General features: G+C 37.8%; 2 protein-coding genes across 7 annotated transcripts; one reads left to right on the top strand and one right to left on the bottom strand.

Annotated features, from left to right (window-relative positions):
• Window positions 1-258: 258 nt before the first annotated feature.
• Window positions 259-9,747, bottom strand: LOC126382112 (periodic tryptophan protein 1 homolog). Its single transcript, XM_050031855.1, has 13 exons — window positions 9,555-9,747; window positions 9,411-9,469; window positions 9,197-9,324; window positions 8,781-8,854; window positions 7,796-7,901; window positions 6,418-6,525; window positions 5,752-5,926; window positions 4,917-5,013; window positions 4,106-4,276; window positions 3,070-3,160; window positions 1,520-1,601; window positions 711-862; window positions 259-489 (listed from the first exon to the last, which is right to left on the bottom strand). Exons 1-13 carry the CDS (start codon window positions 9,636-9,638, stop codon window positions 416-418), a joined length of 1,401 nt encoding a protein of 466 aa, XP_049887812.1. The 5' UTR covers window positions 9,639-9,747; the 3' UTR covers window positions 259-415.
• A 127-nt stretch (window positions 9,748-9,874) lies between these two features.
• LOC126382088 (uncharacterized) lies at window positions 9,875-17,476 on the top strand. Of its 6 annotated transcripts, XM_050031815.1 has the most exons (9): window positions 9,875-10,342; window positions 10,428-10,486; window positions 12,096-12,311; window positions 13,009-13,390; window positions 13,555-13,616; window positions 13,938-14,057; window positions 14,366-14,498; window positions 15,044-15,212; window positions 15,611-17,476. In XM_050031815.1, exons 2-9 carry the CDS (start codon window positions 10,436-10,438, stop codon window positions 16,383-16,385), a joined length of 1,908 nt encoding a protein of 635 aa, XP_049887772.1. In that variant the 5' UTR covers window positions 9,875-10,342; window positions 10,428-10,435; the 3' UTR covers window positions 16,386-17,476. The 6 variants fall into 6 exon arrangements, with proteins under 6 accessions (XP_049887772.1, XP_049887776.1, XP_049887777.1 ...); XM_050031819.1 differs by lacking the exons at window positions 9,875-10,342; window positions 10,428-10,486 and adding an exon at window positions 10,935-11,070; XM_050031820.1 differs by lacking the exons at window positions 9,875-10,342; window positions 10,428-10,486 and adding an exon at window positions 10,964-11,064.
• Window positions 17,477-17,849: the final 373 nt, after the last annotated feature.

Genomic DNA, 17,849 nt, shown 5'->3' with positions numbered 1-17,849 from the left:
CGGCGCGGTTGTCATTCAGACCCGGCTAGAGGTGCAGCCAGTTAATTTATTACTTTGCAAGAAACTGATTGGACTATTGAAGATATCGGATATTAAAGATATCCGATGTACGATAAGCTGCAATAGACTACTAACCGACATTCTCGGACTCGCTAGTGCGAACATGCCCTAGGTTGAACCACATCTGGATTCGTATTTTTGACTCGTTCGTCCCTAACTCACGTGTCTGTCTCATTTTGCAAATCATAAGTTCTGGTGTGCTGTGTGAAATGGGCATACACTTTCGCGCGCGAATCGAAAACGAACGATTCAAATAAATATAATAATAAGAACAATTTTAAAACGATTTTTATATAAGTTTATTACATTTTTATATAGCTTAGACTATAAGAAATACATTGTTATACTTAGAGTACTACGATTCCATTGCGTCGTCATTTGATTCTGTAGTGACTTGCACGAGGGGTCGCGACCCGAACCGGTGGACAACTGGAAATATAAAACATGGGTAAGCATTGATGTGTGCTATTTGATTAGCACGGGTTATTCATTCGTTCACTCATTAATTTAAATTAAACGGCTGTCAATCATTCGTCTTTCTACGACGGCTATGGGGAAGGGACCATCCGAGCAATTGGCCGCTCTTGGGCAAACACTTGGCCACAATATTGACATATTATTAGGCCAACATTTAGCCGCATGATACATACATTGTTCGTTGATGGTGAGGTCCACCATCTCGATGCAGCATTCCTTGTTGTCGCCGCCGACGGCTATGGAGAAGGGTGCGTCTGGGCAGCTGGCCGCGCACAACGCTTGGCCGACGCGGCCACTTCGCTCGCTCACCTGGACTGGTGGAGCGCTGAAAGGAACGTAAACAGTGATTTTACAAAAACACTCCGCCAAACAATAACAACTAGAAGCTCAAATGTAGGTGGCAGAACTGTTGAATGTTCCTAAATTTTGACAGTTGCCCATATTGTCTAACTAAATTCGTGAAAAATTGGTATAAAATGTGGAGTAACGTGGAGTGTATCCCGTCTGCAGGATGAGTTAAGAAAAAGAAAAGAAGCCAGTTGGAAAAAGGCAGTTTTGATTGAATATAAGTTTTTCTAAGTTTTCTTCTTTCCGATCTTTAGGGAATAAATATAACACTATGAGTTTGCAAAAAAAATACAACCATCCACATGCGCGCCATGTTAGGCATCCACCTGGTACATCGTATACCAAACGTCGAAATTCGGCAACGCACTAAAGTCGAAGATGTAGGTATACGAATCGCTAGGCTTAGGTAGAGATGGGTAGGACACTTGGCAAGACAGGAACACAACAGATTGACTAAGGCTGTTACTGAATGGTGGCCAAGGGATGGTATGCGATATCGGACATTGTGAGGTATGCCGGAAAGCAATGGATGAAACTTGCACAGGACCAGAAAGGATGGCGTGAAAGAGAGGAAGCATATATACCCAGCAGTGGGTGGATACAGGCTGAGTAGATAGATAGAAAAAATACATACCTGGATATATCCCAGGTCTTCTGTTTGCCGTCGGTGCTTATTGTGACCATTAGCCCTGGCACCTGTTCACTGAGAATAAGACCTGGAAAAATAAATGACTTTAGAGTTTGACCGTTTTCAATTTGATATTTCACAATTAACACATTCAAGATTTCATTCTGATTTGTTTGAATAAATTGATTTTATTTACGAGATTTCCTTCAATTTATTATTTTTTTCCTGTTATTATTTGCCGCAAGTGGTCTTTGATTACTTGTGGCACTGATCAGCCCGTTGGGGATTACGAACGTAAAAACCATCCAGTACGGGCGTGGTCACACACCTCCGAACGCATTTCTCGGGATTGTAAAAATACAGACATACATCAATACATGTTATTTCACAAATTAATTAAGGACAATGGGGGAAGACCGTCTAGTGGCAATAACTTCTTGTATATCAAAAAATTATGCCGTTTTCTTTCATTTCTAAAGTATAAATATAACCAAGTAAATTATCTACTTGCGACTTGCTCTATATAATATCGTTTTCAATAAATCCAGTCAAACTCAAATTTTGGAACAGTATCCCGGTCTTCCCCACATTCACCTTATTATTTTTTTGTATTTCACAATCCCGAATATATGACCAAGCTTCTATTGGGCTGGTTTTCCCTTCACTGGTTGGAAGGTCAGATAGGCTTCTGTAAAAAAACCGCACCTGTCTAATCTTCAGGTGAAGTAAGCGGATCCTGTGAAAACGGGATAACGCTGGGGCTGACATATTTTTATGTGTGATGTAGCTGTAGCATGACAGCCGCGACGCGGGAAAAAATCAATGAAGAACTTTCCAATCAGTGTTCCCCAAAAACACGATAGATGGCGTTGTTAAGTTTTTTGTTAGTTTAAATTTAAAGGATAACAGACATATGCATCTTTTATCTTTGTTTTTGGGTATAAACGATGACCCTTTTATGACCAAGGTACAATTACAACTTCCACCCATTATTATTCTGATCAAAATAAAGAGAAGCAATATAGGTAGCAACATCATTCTATACATAATGTGATCCAAATATCAAGCAACAATTAGTTTATGCTTAACATAACATAACAAATACTTTATTGCACAAACAGGAAAAAACAAAAACTTCTGTCATTTCATAAATTTTTTGGAAAATTATGTACCATTTTTTTTTTGACGTGACTTATTGTAGATTTACCGCAGATGGCATTAACTACTTGGCCGGACAAATGGGGAGCGCTGAAGGCTCTCACCCGGTACAACGTTTAAGACAACAGGCCTGAGGGTGCCCAGTTGGGCACGAACCTCGGCTCAGGGCGTCGTCTGAGAGGAAAAATATTTGAAAGAATTAATCGACCCTAGTGGGTCGATAGCGATAAGCGCTGAATGAGAGAAATCGTCGACCACGCCGCGGGGAATAATTATGTACCTCAGCAATGAGGAAATATGAAATTATTACGTTAAAAGTGAACAACGCCATCTACCGTGTGTTTGGGGAACGTCGATTGGAAAGTCCCTCATAGACGTTCGAAGTTTAAAATACGCACCTGTGACTTCTTTTTCATGTGCAGTTATGGTCCATAGAGGTTCGTCTTGTCTGCAGTCTACGTACGACACCTTGCCTTCGTTGTTGCTCATCTGTAAATATCACTTTATTTAGGGACGGCCGCCGTGATCCAGTGGTTGAGTGTTGGGACTCCCCATCCGGATTTCCCGGAAACCCATTGGGGATATAATCACAATCACTGATCCCTGGTTAGGACATTGCAGGCTGATCCTATTGTCCGAAAGTAAGATAATCTGTGCTTTGGATTTCACGTTAAGCAGTCTGTCGACTATTCATTTATGTAAGTATGTAGTCGTTACATGACCCAGGGGCGTTGGCGGCTCAACAGTAACATTGACACCAACCCATACGAGAGAAGACGAACTTTATTTCAGGCTCAAAGCATAGAATAACACGGTAACTCTGCCGTCATAAATTTTGTATCGGCGCCGGCCTCACGCTCTGGGTATTAATTTAGTCTTGGCCGTCAGCCGCTAAGGAGTGGGGGGAGGGGGGGCACGCGGTTTCTGTTTCGCTCACCTTTACGCTGGCGCTGATGCCAGGGTTGGACGGTCATTGACATTACAACCGAAGAAGACGTAATGAAGAGAAGTCTGTGCCCAGTTGTGGAACCTTTGTATCCTCTGTGCCTTGAAAACCACCTAAGCGCCTTTTTAAAAATACCCATTCGGATGAGATTTTGGAATTTGAATTTCGAGATTTTGTTGTAGAAAATGGAAACGCTGAAGTGGATTTGACAATAAGGTGACGACATACTGTTTATCGGATGGCTCGGACTTAAAGTTTGCACTTTAAGCCCGAGCACCCCACTTACCCCACGAGAGCACTTGCGTGCGGTACTGTTCCCCAAACGATGGAACATCTTACATCGTGTCCTGCGTGCCCGAACACCTCCACGCAGGAGGATCTGATGAGCGCTGCAGATAGCGCCATACTTGTTGCCATGTTTTGGGCCGATACTATTTAATTTGCGATCGACACAATAAGAACAAGATACTGTTTATGTAGGTACTCACTGCAAAACAGAAGGGATTCTGTTTGTCCCACGTGACCCTCTCAATCTCCCCTGCAAGTTGCCAGGCGCGATGTGCGTCTGGTGTCCGGCAGTCGGTCACTCGTGCGCGCCCGTCGCAGCTCCCAGATAGTAATGTTTGAGCCTCTAATGGATGGAAGGTTAGCGATTGTACCTACAAACAAAATGAATAACTTTAAAATGCGTAAACAGTTATATATAGGAGTAAAGGACACACTCCTAAAAAGTGCCGGCTAGCGAAAAAAAATATGTTTTTTTTTTTCAAATATGGCACATAATATATTTTTATACATTTATTTACTTTTGTTACTAACGGCCTCCGTGGTTCAGTGGTTGAGCGTTGGGCTCACGATTCGGAGGTCCCGGGTTCCAATCCCGGTGGGGACATATAACAAAAATCACTTTGTAATCCCTAGTTTGGTTAGGACATTACAGGCTGATCACTTGATTGTCCGAAAGTAAAACGATCCGTGCTTCGGAAGGCACGTTAAGCCGTTGGTCCCGGTTACTATTTACTGATGTAAGTAAGTAGTCGTTACATGACTCATGACAGGGGCCTTTGGCGGCTCAATAGTAACCGTGACACCAGGGTTGATGAGGTTGGTAATCTACCTCACAGCCCACACGAGAGAAGAAGACTTTTGTTCCTGCAAAAGGCCTGATACATATTTTTTCTGTAGCTGTAGCATGGAGCCGGCATATCCCGCGCGACGCGATACATGAATGAATACTATTGACAAAAACTACTACTTATTTGTACAAAAAAAATAATTAAACATGTTCAATAAACTTACTTTATCTTCAAAGTAGCTGAGTGTCGTGTGAGGTGCCCCTTGATCCAGGTCCCATAGCAAAACTGTATTGTCTGCTGAACCACTTGCTAGTACATGTCTGGAAATATATACAATTTTATTGTATAACTTAATAAAACAAAATAGGACATAAAATGAAACGGAATAAAAGAGTTGGGCACCTGTTACAATGGCAATATCTTCCAGCTCCCGCTGCATGGGTTACGTTATCGCGCGCGACACGATATAATTAGGGTTTAGAGATAAATAAATAATCTACTTCTTCTAATAAATAATAATTACTAAGTGAATAAAATCGTATATGTATTTGTCGAAGCCTGTGATATTTGTGACTTGATAACCCAAAAGGATATGATATACAATCAACATGAAAAAGAAGACGAATAAAAAGCACACTTTTATTATTTGAAAGTTGTGAGGGCCGGACCGAATGCAGCCCGCGAGATCACTGCGACCTTGACCTATTGTGACCTTAAATACCTACAATTAAATATCCTCCTATAGACCGATCCGTTCGAAGAGATCCAACGTCTTTTTAGGAGAAAGCTCCATGACTTCCTGGGGGTCCATTATGTGGCCCCCAAGTGTACGGCTTCTACTATGTATGAGAGCCTCACAGCTGCATAGAGGAGACTCGGTCAGCTCCATTCTGTGTAGGTGCTTATTGAGTCTACAATGCCCCGTGAGGGCTCGTATCAAAATCCTAACCTGCCCCCTAGTGAGAGTAAGGATTTCTGATGATAATTTCTTAGAAAAAGGTCTAATCAGCTGCTTTGAATGTTTCAGGCCAACTAAGTTGGACCAAAAGCACACTTACGTGAAGTTCCTATTCCAAGATAGATCCAATACAGCGTCTTTGTGTCCGACCCGTTTTATCTTTTTCTTTTTATTCGGCTTTTTCCCGAGTTTGAACGCTGGTTCTAGACAGTTTTCTATATCCAAGTCCCACACTTGGATGACTGGGTCCATACCACCAAGAGCGCAAAGATTACCTGAAAATATAGTAAGTATAAATAAATAATAGTATCCTCTATAAATAAGGACTGTGTACCAAAATATTTCCAATTTCATTTTTTTTTGGGTGGAAGGCAACAAACAGTACAGGTAACCACTGCCATAGCCATAGCATAGAGAAAGCTACCCCGATTTGAGCATGGTTCTTAAATTAGTGATAATGACCAACATTTTCGATAAACAGTCCGTATCTCCGGATAATAGAGTTGGATTATATGCGGGCGCCATGCTGCGGCCACGGAGCGCAAAGATTGTCTTTTATCAAAATAGTATATAGCAAGTATAAAGAACTTGTAACATCCACTAATAAGGACGGTGTATCAGAAATTTTGAACCAATAAAGTTGGGTTATATGCGTAAGTTTTCGTGAATAAATAAATAAAATGAACTTTTTCAAACTGAGGACCACTGACATTAAATAAATAAATTATTTTTAGAGATAAATTAATGCAAATCTGATATTATTCACCTGGATTAGGATCAGATGGATCATGACTCAGCCATTCAATGCATAACGGGAACCAAGGCAGAATAACGTCATGGTGCACATAGAATGAACCCTCTTCTTTGTTGAATACTGAAAAAAGAATCAAATAAAATATACTTAAAAAGAAATAGACTTTTTTTTAAGGAAATGTTTTAAATTTAAGTGAAAGATGAACAAAAATGTATATAGTTGGCACCCTTCTTGCTAATAATAAATTTCCTTTGGACCTTTTAAACAAAAATAGTCAAGTGTCTTGTCTCCTTTTTAGTTCAATAAAATAATATACACTTCTCATCAAAAAATCGAAACACTTCCGTTTTCATTGTTTCTGTCCGAATTTAACACAAAAAAGAATTCATACGATGAAAAAAAATACATAAATGTATAGCTGGCAGTTTGGCCATTACAGTAATAAGCGAAAATTCTAAATTCAAAATTAGAATTTCATTTGTTTATCTTATAAACGAAATGAATCACTGTTTTGAGACAAATGTGTGTTTAGGGTTGGAGTACATTTAGCGTTTAAAAACTAAAAAATTGGCGCCTATCCTTAAACTTTTTGTTTTTATTTCAATACTGTGACTTTGGGACGTCTGAAAAAAGGTTTTTTTTTCTAAAACGTATGGATACTTCGCCCACAGAAGCCGCCCAAGTTGTGGCATTGCTGGATTCTGGCCTTAGTCAGCGTGTTGTGGCTGCAAGACTGCATCTAAGCCTGTCATCTGTTCATAGAGTCTATAAACGTTATCGGGAGACTGGTTTGTTCACGCGCCGTTCAGGATCTGGCAGGAATCGGGTCACTTCTGAGCGAGACGATCGATTTATTGTAACAACTTCTTTAAGAAATCGACGCCTTAACGCTTTTCAACTGCAGCAGCGGCTTCGTGTTGTACGAAGGGTGGCTGTAAGTGACTCTACAATTAGAAGAAGGTTGAAGGATCGTGGACTGGTACCGCATAAGCCAGCAAATGGGCCGAAATTAACTGCAGACCATCGAAGAGCGCGCCTTAACTTTGCACGTGAGCACCTAAATTGGTCATACCTACAGTGGAGCAAAGTTCTCTTTTCTGATGAGTGTAAAAGGATAAGCGCCAATTTTTAGTTTTTAAACGCTAAATGTACTCCAACCCTAAACACACATTTGTCTCAAAACAGTGATTCATTTCGTTTATAACATAAACAAATGAAATTCTAATTTTGAATTTAGAATTTTCGCTTATTACTGTAATGGCCAAACTGCCAGCTATACATTTATGTATTTTTTTCATCGTATGAATTCTTTTTTGTGTTAAATTCGGACAGAAACAATGAAAACGGAAGTGTTTCGATTTTTTTGATGAGAAGTGTATATTATACTTACTGTAAACCTCCAGTATGCTAGCATCACTCTCAACATGGCCGACCAGAAGCAAGTTGTCATCTGGCTTGATTATGTCATCTTCTTCGTCACTATCTGGCCCTTCAGTCTGTGGAAGTTTTTTAAAGTATAGTTAAATATTTTATAAATATAATATAAACCTTTATTTCTGTAATTTTTACATAAATATAGTTTTTTAAGGGACGTCTGGGTTGCGGTGAATAAAACGTTCCTAATCACTTTCAGTACGGTTATATTGTAAAGAACACAGGGGTAAAACGATACACAACTGGTACAACGTGAAATAGGTCTCTAGGTTTACAACAAAGATTCACGTACGCGAGCGCGGCTGATCCCGAGGATGGCGTCGGGCGGACTGGCAAGCGGCGAGAGGGTGCGAACGAGATAGACATTCAAGAATAAACGGGATAGCTAGCACAGTAGAGCGAACGGAATGGCTATATGATTATACATGGTAGTGCGAATATGATGGATAGACGTAAGACTACACCATAGAGTTACAGTTTCCTTTAATAGTAGTAATATACAACAACAAATACACAACAACAAATGCAATATTCAAGGAAAATTGTATTAAGTAAAATAAGAGGAGGAAGATTTTTTGACCGGATGGACTTAACTCTCACTATCTGGGTTCCTCATCCAGGATATCTTGTAGAAAAAAGTAGGTCCTAGAATATATAAAGGTTTTAGTGACATTGCAACAAATACTATGAGGGATGATTCAGACGATGTTTTGAGTTAATATCAAATGGAAATTTCCATCATAGTCGTTTCCGTTGTTAGTTTTCACTCATGGTAATTTTAGTGTTTTTTTATTATTTTCGGTTCCATACTTTTGTAACAGAAAATTCCACTTGATATCAACTCAAAGTCCTGGTCTGAATCATCCCTCAAAGTTTTCATTACAATGTCACTAACACCCTGTATATATAAAGGTAAATGTGTTTTTAAATAAAAGACTTACCCTGATTTGGACATTTTCACTCAAATCACCTAAATTAGGTAGGGTAGCCACTGAGCCAATCCCGATTGGGTTAACTGAAAAAAATAAAATAAAAGCTTTTGTAGTACCTATTAGTTCCCAGTTTAAACCCAGAATATGACTATGAACCCAAAAAATAGACTGTAGGTATCAAAATAAAGATACTTTATTAAAAAAAAAAAAATTGTTCCTTTATTTCAACAAACAAATCTAGACGAATGTAGGAAATAAAGGTAATTTTTTAGCCTTACACTGCAGTTGTACAAATACAAAAGTGTATTATGCTCTGCCGAAGGTTAAGGCCGCTTTTGCTCACCTCAGAACAACATTCTCTTATAAATGTGTTGCAAATATGTATGCAATAAAGTGTTTTATTATTACTATTAATATGTACTTACCACTTGCATCTTCCTCGTCATATTTTTCAAAATCAAACTCATCATTAGGATTTGCTGGTGGATCTCTGACAGCACTAGCACCCGCTTCTCCTTCCTCATCCTCGCTGTCCTCAGGATTCTCAGTAAGCCTGTAAAAAAACATAACCTATAGATCAAAATATTGCCATGCGACTTGCAATGCAATGAATATTTAAATAAAGTGCACTCAACACACCGTAAATCTTCAGCAGTTTGCTTAATTATGCTCTCTAACTCTTTTTCTGTAAGCTCAATCTGTAAAATAAAAGTTTAAGAACTATGTTAATTACTTCGATTTTGAAAAAGGTTCATTCGGCTGTATTACGTTTACGTTACCTACCTTTTCTGGCACCGATTTCGCTACGCCACGGCGTACAAAATGCATGCATGAAATCAAGCTGACCGTGGGCGAATTTTCTTCCATTATTATGGAGGAAACAACGCGCAAATTCACGAATTTTCTTGATTTCACGTGCTCACTTGACTCTTTTGAGTTTTTGAATCAACTTGACTTAATAATGACATATAGATATAATGACAGACAGCTGACAGACCAAAGATGACAGACTGATAGACGCGACGGAAGCTTTCGCATGTGTTGTGGTGTTTAAAATTGTAAATCGTCAGGGAAAATAATATTTATTCTTGATTCTTGCTATTCTAGCAGAATCCATTGGTTACTTACTACCAAATAATTTCAAGTGTAACTTCAAAATATTCTTATTTTTGAATTTTGAAGCTTAAAAGTTTTAACCAAGTTTTAACATTTGACGCCAGAGGGCAGCAGAGGGGTGGGAGGTCTTTTCTTTGTCAATAATTGTCAGTGTAAATAAAGTGAGTTCGCGAGCATTTTATTCATAAATATGTAAAATTACGACGTAAACACGTGATTAACACCAAAGCTTGCTTTTATATAACCGATTTTCATACTGCCAGCGTGCTGTGCAGTACCTCTTTGTTCAGACAAACAGGGAGGTCATAAGTTCCCTCGTGATAAGGAGAGATGTGCTAAGTGGCTTAAAGCTATCCGAAGAGTCAATTTCAAGCCTAGCCAACATGCACGAGTATGTAAGAAACATTTTACAGAAGAGGACTATACATTACCGAGGGAATCATACAGAGAAAATCGTAAGTACCTATAGGTATTTTACAAAAACATCGATAATATATTTTGTTTTTTAACAATAATTTTGATTTTCTATTCTTTTTCTAGCCATACCAATGTTAAAAAAAACTGCAGTTCCCACTAGATTTGCTTGGAACAATTATCAGGTAAGTCAAAGAAAATACCTACCTATAATTCACTACGTTTATACTAGTGAACTGCTGTTTCTACACTACATTATGAGCACGACTGTACTGTATAATATTGTTCCTTGTTATTTTTTCTTGCACAGAATAATAAAAGGATTTCGAGGAAGACCCGACTTCTGTCTATTTGTCTGACCTATTTAGTTTTCGTACACATAATCAGGAAAATAGTACTGCGTTCTGCTGCTCACTTTGTAAAATTGTGTAAAATAAATAGAAAATTGACATTAATAATTGGCAACACCACATACATACAAAAAACAACACTACATGATTGTCTATGCATTCATCTAAGAAATCGTTCGTCGTTGTCCGTCTTCGGTCGGTCGTTGGTCCTTGGTCGGTCGTCCTTGGGTCGGTCGGTCGGTTAAAAAGTGTGTTCTCTACTCTGTGGAATTTAAGGTAATCGGTACAAACAAAATCGGTACTATTCGGTACATTTACCTTGCAATAACCTACATACTACGTAACGTATTATAAAAACGTTTCTGCCTGCATTTTTTTTGTAAATAACTAATATTTGTAGTAAAACTGGATAGGTACTGGTAAGCATTTTTTATTTTTCTTTGGAATATAATTAATTTCATCACTTGAGAATGAATTGTGTTTTCCCATTAATTGGTGATCCAACTATAACATGATTTGTTTGACTAGCTCATAAATGAAATAAAGATTTAGTAAACGCCAGAGTTTTTAATTTTTTCCGAATAAATTGTACACGCAACATTTCGTAATTAATTCAGCAATTTTATTATGCTCTATTTTCTCTTAAGATTTTAAACCACTTTGTCTATTCCTTTACGTCAAATTTGTCAAAACGATTTGTCAATTTCTGCTGTGTTGTTTTTGTGTATTTTAATGCCATAATTTATCATCAAATGGTTTGAGAAAATTATGGTAAATACCTCAAACGTGTATGTGACCTGATATTCGAAATCAGAAATCCTTCTATCGAAATGTGTTGAATAATCTTTTAAGGTTAGATACTGTGAGTTTCTGTGATCTACTTCGTTTAGCAGTTTTATGCAATCCTATAAAATTATATACGTTCTGTCTGACTTTATAGTGCTATTAAAGGCACTGAAAACCAGTCACAGTACAGTTCGTCATATTTATCTGTCATCAAGCAAAAGTTGTTTATAAGTTAAAATACCTAGCTGTGCTCACTTTGTATGGGATAACGGGCTTGACTTGCGTCGACCGCAATGAGGCATTTTATATTGAAATGTACTTTTTTACACTACGCATATAACAAGGAAAGTTATGAGTGTGAATGTGGATGCATATAGGGTTTGGGGACGACTCAAGAAAGTGTGGATGTGGATTGTGTAAAGAAGTACTGAGATGACGTCTGACAGGAATGAATGGAAGAGGAATACATGTTGTGCCGACCACACCTAGACTGGAATAAGGGCAGGAGGATGATGTTTCAAACACTTTCAATGACAAGATGGCGAGTGTGAAATATATAAATGTATATTATAAATAAGTGAAACCTTAATAACCCGTGACTGTTGTTGTCATAAATCATCAGGAATAATTTCATATCCATGACTCATTTCCATTACAGGGTGTCACAATGAAGTCTCCAAAGTCTAAAGCACCTGATAAACAGCATAAAACTGAAAACAACCCAGAAGTTCTGTATCATTGCCGTGTCTGCCTAATTGAGATAAGAAGCTGCCCCACGGACATGTTCGTCCCTTGGCTGCACTCAAGTTTTTCAAGTACTCTTGGTGAAGATGTAACCATAGCTACCCATATCAGTAATATTGCAAATATAGAGGTATGTTACTAATTCTAATTTCAAGTACTGTGTTGCTTAACATTTCAAGCCTTTTAACATACATAACATAAACAGCTTACACATTTTTTAAGATTATTATTAATTATTTATATATTATTTAATTATTTATATGATACAGTAAAAAATAATGGGCAGAAGCTTCCCCTCATTTGTCTATAATTAATTTAACATGTTAGTTAAGATCGTAAGTACCAATATAATAAATACGAAAGTAACTCTTGTCTCTCTGTTGCCTCTTCATACCTTAACAAGTTATACCAATTTGCAATAATAATATCGTCACTGAAAAGGCAAAATTACGTAAACGCCAAAATGCCATTTCAAGAAAAAGCCGTTGAAAGTATTTTTTCGATTTTTTTATCATAACTTCTTACCCATTTATCCAATTTCGATGACGTCAACGTAAGATTACATTGTTTTTCATATTCTATGTCTAGCAATAACATATTATAACATGGACTGCTATTTTTGGATATTTTGGTGCTTAAGTAATTTTGCCTTTCCAGTGACGATATAAAATGTAAAAATATAATATTATTTTATATTATGAGTGACAGAGATATACAAAAAAATGCCAAAATAGTAATAAAATCACAAACAAAGTCACGAGCAGAAAGCTACTTGTCACTGGGATACTTGTCTTATCATATTTAAAATCATTCTCTTTACTTTCCAGATTCCCGAAATAGATGGGTGGCCGAAGTACATATGCACTGAGTGTTTAAATAAACTTAGTGTATGTTTAACATTTATAAACGACGTACGACATTCTGAACAAATGCTGAAAAACAAACAAATGGACAAAGAAACAGATAATGAAGAGCAGAGTAATGAAGTCACAGATAAAACTTGGCCTAAACCTATTCAGTTGGATAAGAATGTTAGTGTAGAAATTATGCCTTTCGATATAGAGATAAAGCAAGAAGTAATTTCCGATGAAGAATTAGAAGGAAAAGGTTCTGATGATAACAGGCAAGACTGTGAAATGTTACTGGATATAAAGGTTGAACCGGAAGAGATTACAGAACAGACTTTGCCTATACAAGTTACTGTCAATGGTGAGGTTTTCAAAACTGTTGTGTATTTTTTGCTAATTAACCAGTATCTTAAAATAGATACCCAAATGAAATTAAGTGTAAGATAGTATGAAGTTATTAAGAAGCATATCTTATATTGTTATACTTTAAATTTTTTTCAAGTCATTAAATTTAATATCTTTCAGGGACTATATCTCAGGATCAGTTTTCGTCATTAAATGGTTGTGAAGATAATGAGAAGGAAGAGGTTGGTAAATACTTTGTCTTTATAACTTTTGCTAAAATATGATGAAACACTATCTTCTCCTTTTATCATGTGGGTTGTGAAGTGGAGTACCAACCTCAGCAACCCTGGTGTCAGGGTTACTATTGAGCCGCCGTAGGCCCCTGACATGGCTCATGTAACAACTACTTACTGAAAAACATAACATGCTTGTTGCATGCATGCATGTTTGCTTGAAGAAACACTATGAAAAATCAAGTTACTGCCAATTATATATTATTATTATTGGTCTATCAACCAAGTTCTGGCTTTATGAGTTTTGATCATTCCATTTTTAATTTGCAGTGGTTATCATCGATTTCAGTCAAGGAGGAACCAATTAGCGAGGATGAACTGATTCCGTCGGATATGCCGCTTGAATGCCTATTGTGTGCAAAGACGTTTCATACTGTTGCTGGTTTAAAGGTAACATACATAGATAGCCTTTTATACTGCTTTCCTGAGCGACGCCACGTCACTAACGTCGATGCCAGACGTCACTCTCGTTTAATTGATAAAACGCGGGTGGCGATGCGATGCTTCTGCGTGAATATTCTCAAGCGTTGCCCTATGTTTGTGAAATCAAATGTACTCATGTCATGTCCTGAGTCTCAAAGCTAAACGAAACTCAAAACGAGGCAAATAAGAGAGGCGACTATTTTCTTTTTGATGAGCAGAAAAGGTTGCAATATGATTTTATATTATTTGTAACTCATTAGAGTTTGATGTTACAGGCACATGTGATAACACAGCATAGCTACAAGACGGTGAAGAGAAAAGCGGAAAACTCACACACACCAGAGACCAAACGCCGTTCTTTAGCGGAAGCCGAGAAAAAATATTTTATTTGCGGTATTTGTAGGAGAAGTGAGTGCTTCGGCTTTATTGTATTCTTCTCGTGTGTGGGTTGTGAGGTGGATTACCAACCTCATCAACCCTGGTGTCAGGGTTACTATTGAGCCGCCAAAGGCCCCTGACGTGACTCATGTAACAACTAGTTACCTACATCAGTAAGTAGTAACCGGGACTAACGGCTTAACGTGCCTTTCGAAGCACGGATTATCTTAGTTTCGGAAAATCAGGTGATCAGCCTGTCCTAACTAAACTAGGGATCACAAAGTAATTTTTGTGATTTTTCCCCACCGGGATTCGAACCCGAGACCTCCGGATCGTGAGCCTAACGCTCAACCACTGGGCCACGGAGGCCGTTTATTTTACGGAGGCCTGTTGTCTTAAATTTTGTACCGGGTGAGCGTCAGCATTCCCCATTTGTCCGGCCTAGTAGTTAATGCCATTTGCGACAAGGTCACGTCATTAAAAAGGTGAAGCCCACATTATTCTTCCATGTACTGTACATATAAGGATAATACATAGAATAAATACAAAATCACTCATGCCAATTTCATTTGCAGATTTCCTAACATCAACAGATTTGAGAGTCCATGAGACTTGCCACAACAAGTTCTGTTGTTTCGCATGTAACTCTAAGTTTGACACATTCAGAGAGGTCACAGACCATAGAAATCGGTGTAAAGTCAAGGCAAAGGCAGTCAAGCCTAAAACTTTGAGGGATGCCATTAGGTAAGTAAAAAAGATTGACTATGTTCCAAATAGTTCCAATTAGGTTAGCTTTTGAAATCAATTAATTTATAGCATGTTATGGTCACACCTGGACACTTCATACAAACAACCTCGTTTTACACAGACTACACATTGACGTTATCGTACACGCGCATCTGTGTGTGTGAAGTCTGACGCCATGCGATTCAAGATGTTGGAAGGGGGGGGGGGGAGGTAAACCTAGTTTAGATGCTGGTGGGGAGCGGAGAGTTGCCGTTGTATATGTAGTATTATTCTATTATTCCTTATTCTATACTATGGTGTAAAGATTCCACTATGTCTCTCTGACTGTCTATTTCTAAAATTTTTACTCTGTCTATGTCACAATCTCACTCAACACAAATTACTTTTTGTTCCAGAGAGAGAGCCAAAACAGGCATAGAGGTAACATCAGAAAATAAAAAACCACAGTGTAAGACATGTGGAATATCATTCAGAGACGCACTATATCTAAGGCTGCATAATGCGGAACAGCATCCAAACGAAGACGCAACAGAAGAGACAATAAGCAGAACAGAAGACAAAAATAAAGAAGATTTAGAAGTAAAAATTACGATAGAGAAATGTAAAGAAGATGATAGTAAATATAGTAAAATTGAGACTGAACTTGAAAGCATATTTGAATATGCTGTTGAGAAAGAAGATTCAAAAGGAAGTGAGTTAAATGATAGTGTATATTTAGAGAGTAGAGAACAACTAGAGGAAACTTTAGGCGACAATGGCTCTGGAATTGCCGTTGAAGTAACAGATTTATCAGTTGAAAAACTAATAGAAACAAATGATTCTCAAAAAAGATTATCTGATCAATCTCAAGAAGATTGTGAACAAAATGAAACAGGAACAATTGAACTCAGTAATTCACAAATAGATGAACCTCAAACTAGTATGGATAAAATTGACATTAACATACTAGATGCGAATGTTGTGGTAGAACAGTCAAATATAGAAGCAAATACAAACCCCAGTGATTTACAAGTGAATACAAATGTTGATAAAGATGAATCCATAGGACAAATAGAAATAGAAATCAGTAGAATGGAAGATAATATTATTGAACAGGCCGCAAATAGTCAAGAAATAGCTAAGACTGATTTAATTGAATGTATAGAACAGAATCAGGAAGCAAGAAAATGATTGGCAAAACTTTGTAAAACATGTATAGTACTTATCCGGCAGAAGGTAAACCACGTATAGCTTAAGGTTTGAACTATATCTGGCTGCACTGCATTTCCCATGCATGTATTCTTTTCTGTCACACAACCGTCATTTGCTACAGTGAGATAATGCAAACACACGCGGCGGAAACACCATGCAGGCGGAGTGCGCACACCCGCTCTTTATCTCGCTCTAGCATATTTGCTTCTGAGTGACAGAAAGGAATAGAAGAACAGGAAAGTCCAATGCTGCACGGATGTAGTTCAACCCTAAGAAGCAATCGGCTAGTTTCGGCTTCGTAGAGCGTCATGTTCCGTATGGATGTCATACTATAGAATAAACTTTGCCTTGCACACATTCGAGCTTTCTCACCTCACCCCCGATATTTTGTCACAGTGAGTCACTAAGTAGTAAGGACCCCTGACGATTATTGTTTCGACTCGATTCTGTCTCGCTCGCACGCACGGGGTGAGCATCTGATAGCGTGAACATAACCCTAGATAAAGTAGTCCTAGACGTCACAAACATTTACTCAGTGATAACGCGAATTTTGTATGGGGTGTCCGGCGTGTGCTCATACGGGGTGTGTTCTAACAAATTTGTATAACAACTGACAGATCAACTGTAATTTCATGACAGGGATGACACTATACTAAGCCGAAGCTGCTCAATTGTCTCTTTCCTAGATTCGGTGTGTTTTTTTCTGCCAGGTACTGTTTGTTGTGCTGTGACTGGTCTAAAGTAGGTTTTAAGTTCGTTATTGACAGTGAACCATAAGTTTTTCGCAGACGGCACACATTCTGCAATATCTGATAAAATGTTATTTGAAAAGCATTTATATTACTAATTTTAATATATACTTATGATATAGCTTCATTGAACGTTGTTTGACATGTTTCAATTTTTAATATAGAAATTATATCTATTTGAACTCCTTGTAGACATCACTTGTAAATAATAGTCTCGTCTTGTAAATACTTTGTTAAACTTTTAGGCTTTTTAAATGTAATAAATAATGATAACGGTGTAATAAAATATACGGTTGCATGTGGCAACAGCGATATTGAGAAGATATTTTTATTTCGACACAGAAAATTCATACCATAGAGTAACGAATAATAGTGCATTATATAGAACGGACACATCGCCCCGCACTTCATATCGGTACCGAGCTAGCTTTGCCTCACCCCCGCTGGGTTTCACTATAGTCTAAATCAGAAATTCCTGAACTGGGTTTCGTATTAGTCACTAGGGATCGCGATTTTTTGTTTTATAAAACTAAATACATATGACGTGGCCAAACTTGGTATGTAGCTAAGATTTTTTTATACATAAAGTTGAAAGGTTATATAAACATGAACAAAACACCGAAGTAAATTTTCAAACAATTTATTATCCGATTCATTTTAGTTACAAACAATAAGTGCTCGCAAGTGGTTTGTG

This window comes from Pectinophora gossypiella, chromosome 3 (assembly GCF_024362695.1).
Source record: "Pectinophora gossypiella chromosome 3, ilPecGoss1.1, whole genome shotgun sequence".
Lineage (NCBI taxonomy): Eukaryota > Metazoa > Arthropoda > Insecta > Lepidoptera > Gelechiidae > Pectinophora > Pectinophora gossypiella.
This window is presented reverse-complemented; position numbering and strand designations above follow the sequence as displayed.

Bases quoted from the DNA above. Each gene is read 5' to 3' on its own strand.
- LOC126382112 (XM_050031855.1), bottom strand. From the start codon at position 9,638: ATGGAAGAAAATTCGCCCACGGTCAGCTTGATTTCATGCATGCATTTT. The intron at 7,902-8,780 runs GTAAGTCTTTTA...AAACTTCCACAG, and splicing joins GTGAAAATGTCCAAATCAGG to ACTGAAGGGCCAGATAGTGA. The intron at 5,927-6,417 runs GTGAATAATATC...CTATATTTTCAG, and splicing joins TCCATCTGATCCTAATCCAG to GTAATCTTTGCGCTCTTGGT.
- LOC126382088 (XM_050031815.1), top strand. From the start codon at position 10,436: ATGTTAAAAAAAACTGCAGTTCCCACTAGATTTGCTTGGAACAATTAT. The intron at 13,391-13,554 runs GTGAGGTTTTCA...AATATCTTTCAG, and splicing joins TATACAAGTTACTGTCAATG to GGACTATATCTCAGGATCAG. The intron at 14,058-14,365 runs GTAACATACATA...TTGATGTTACAG, and splicing joins ATACTGTTGCTGGTTTAAAG to GCACATGTGATAACACAGCA.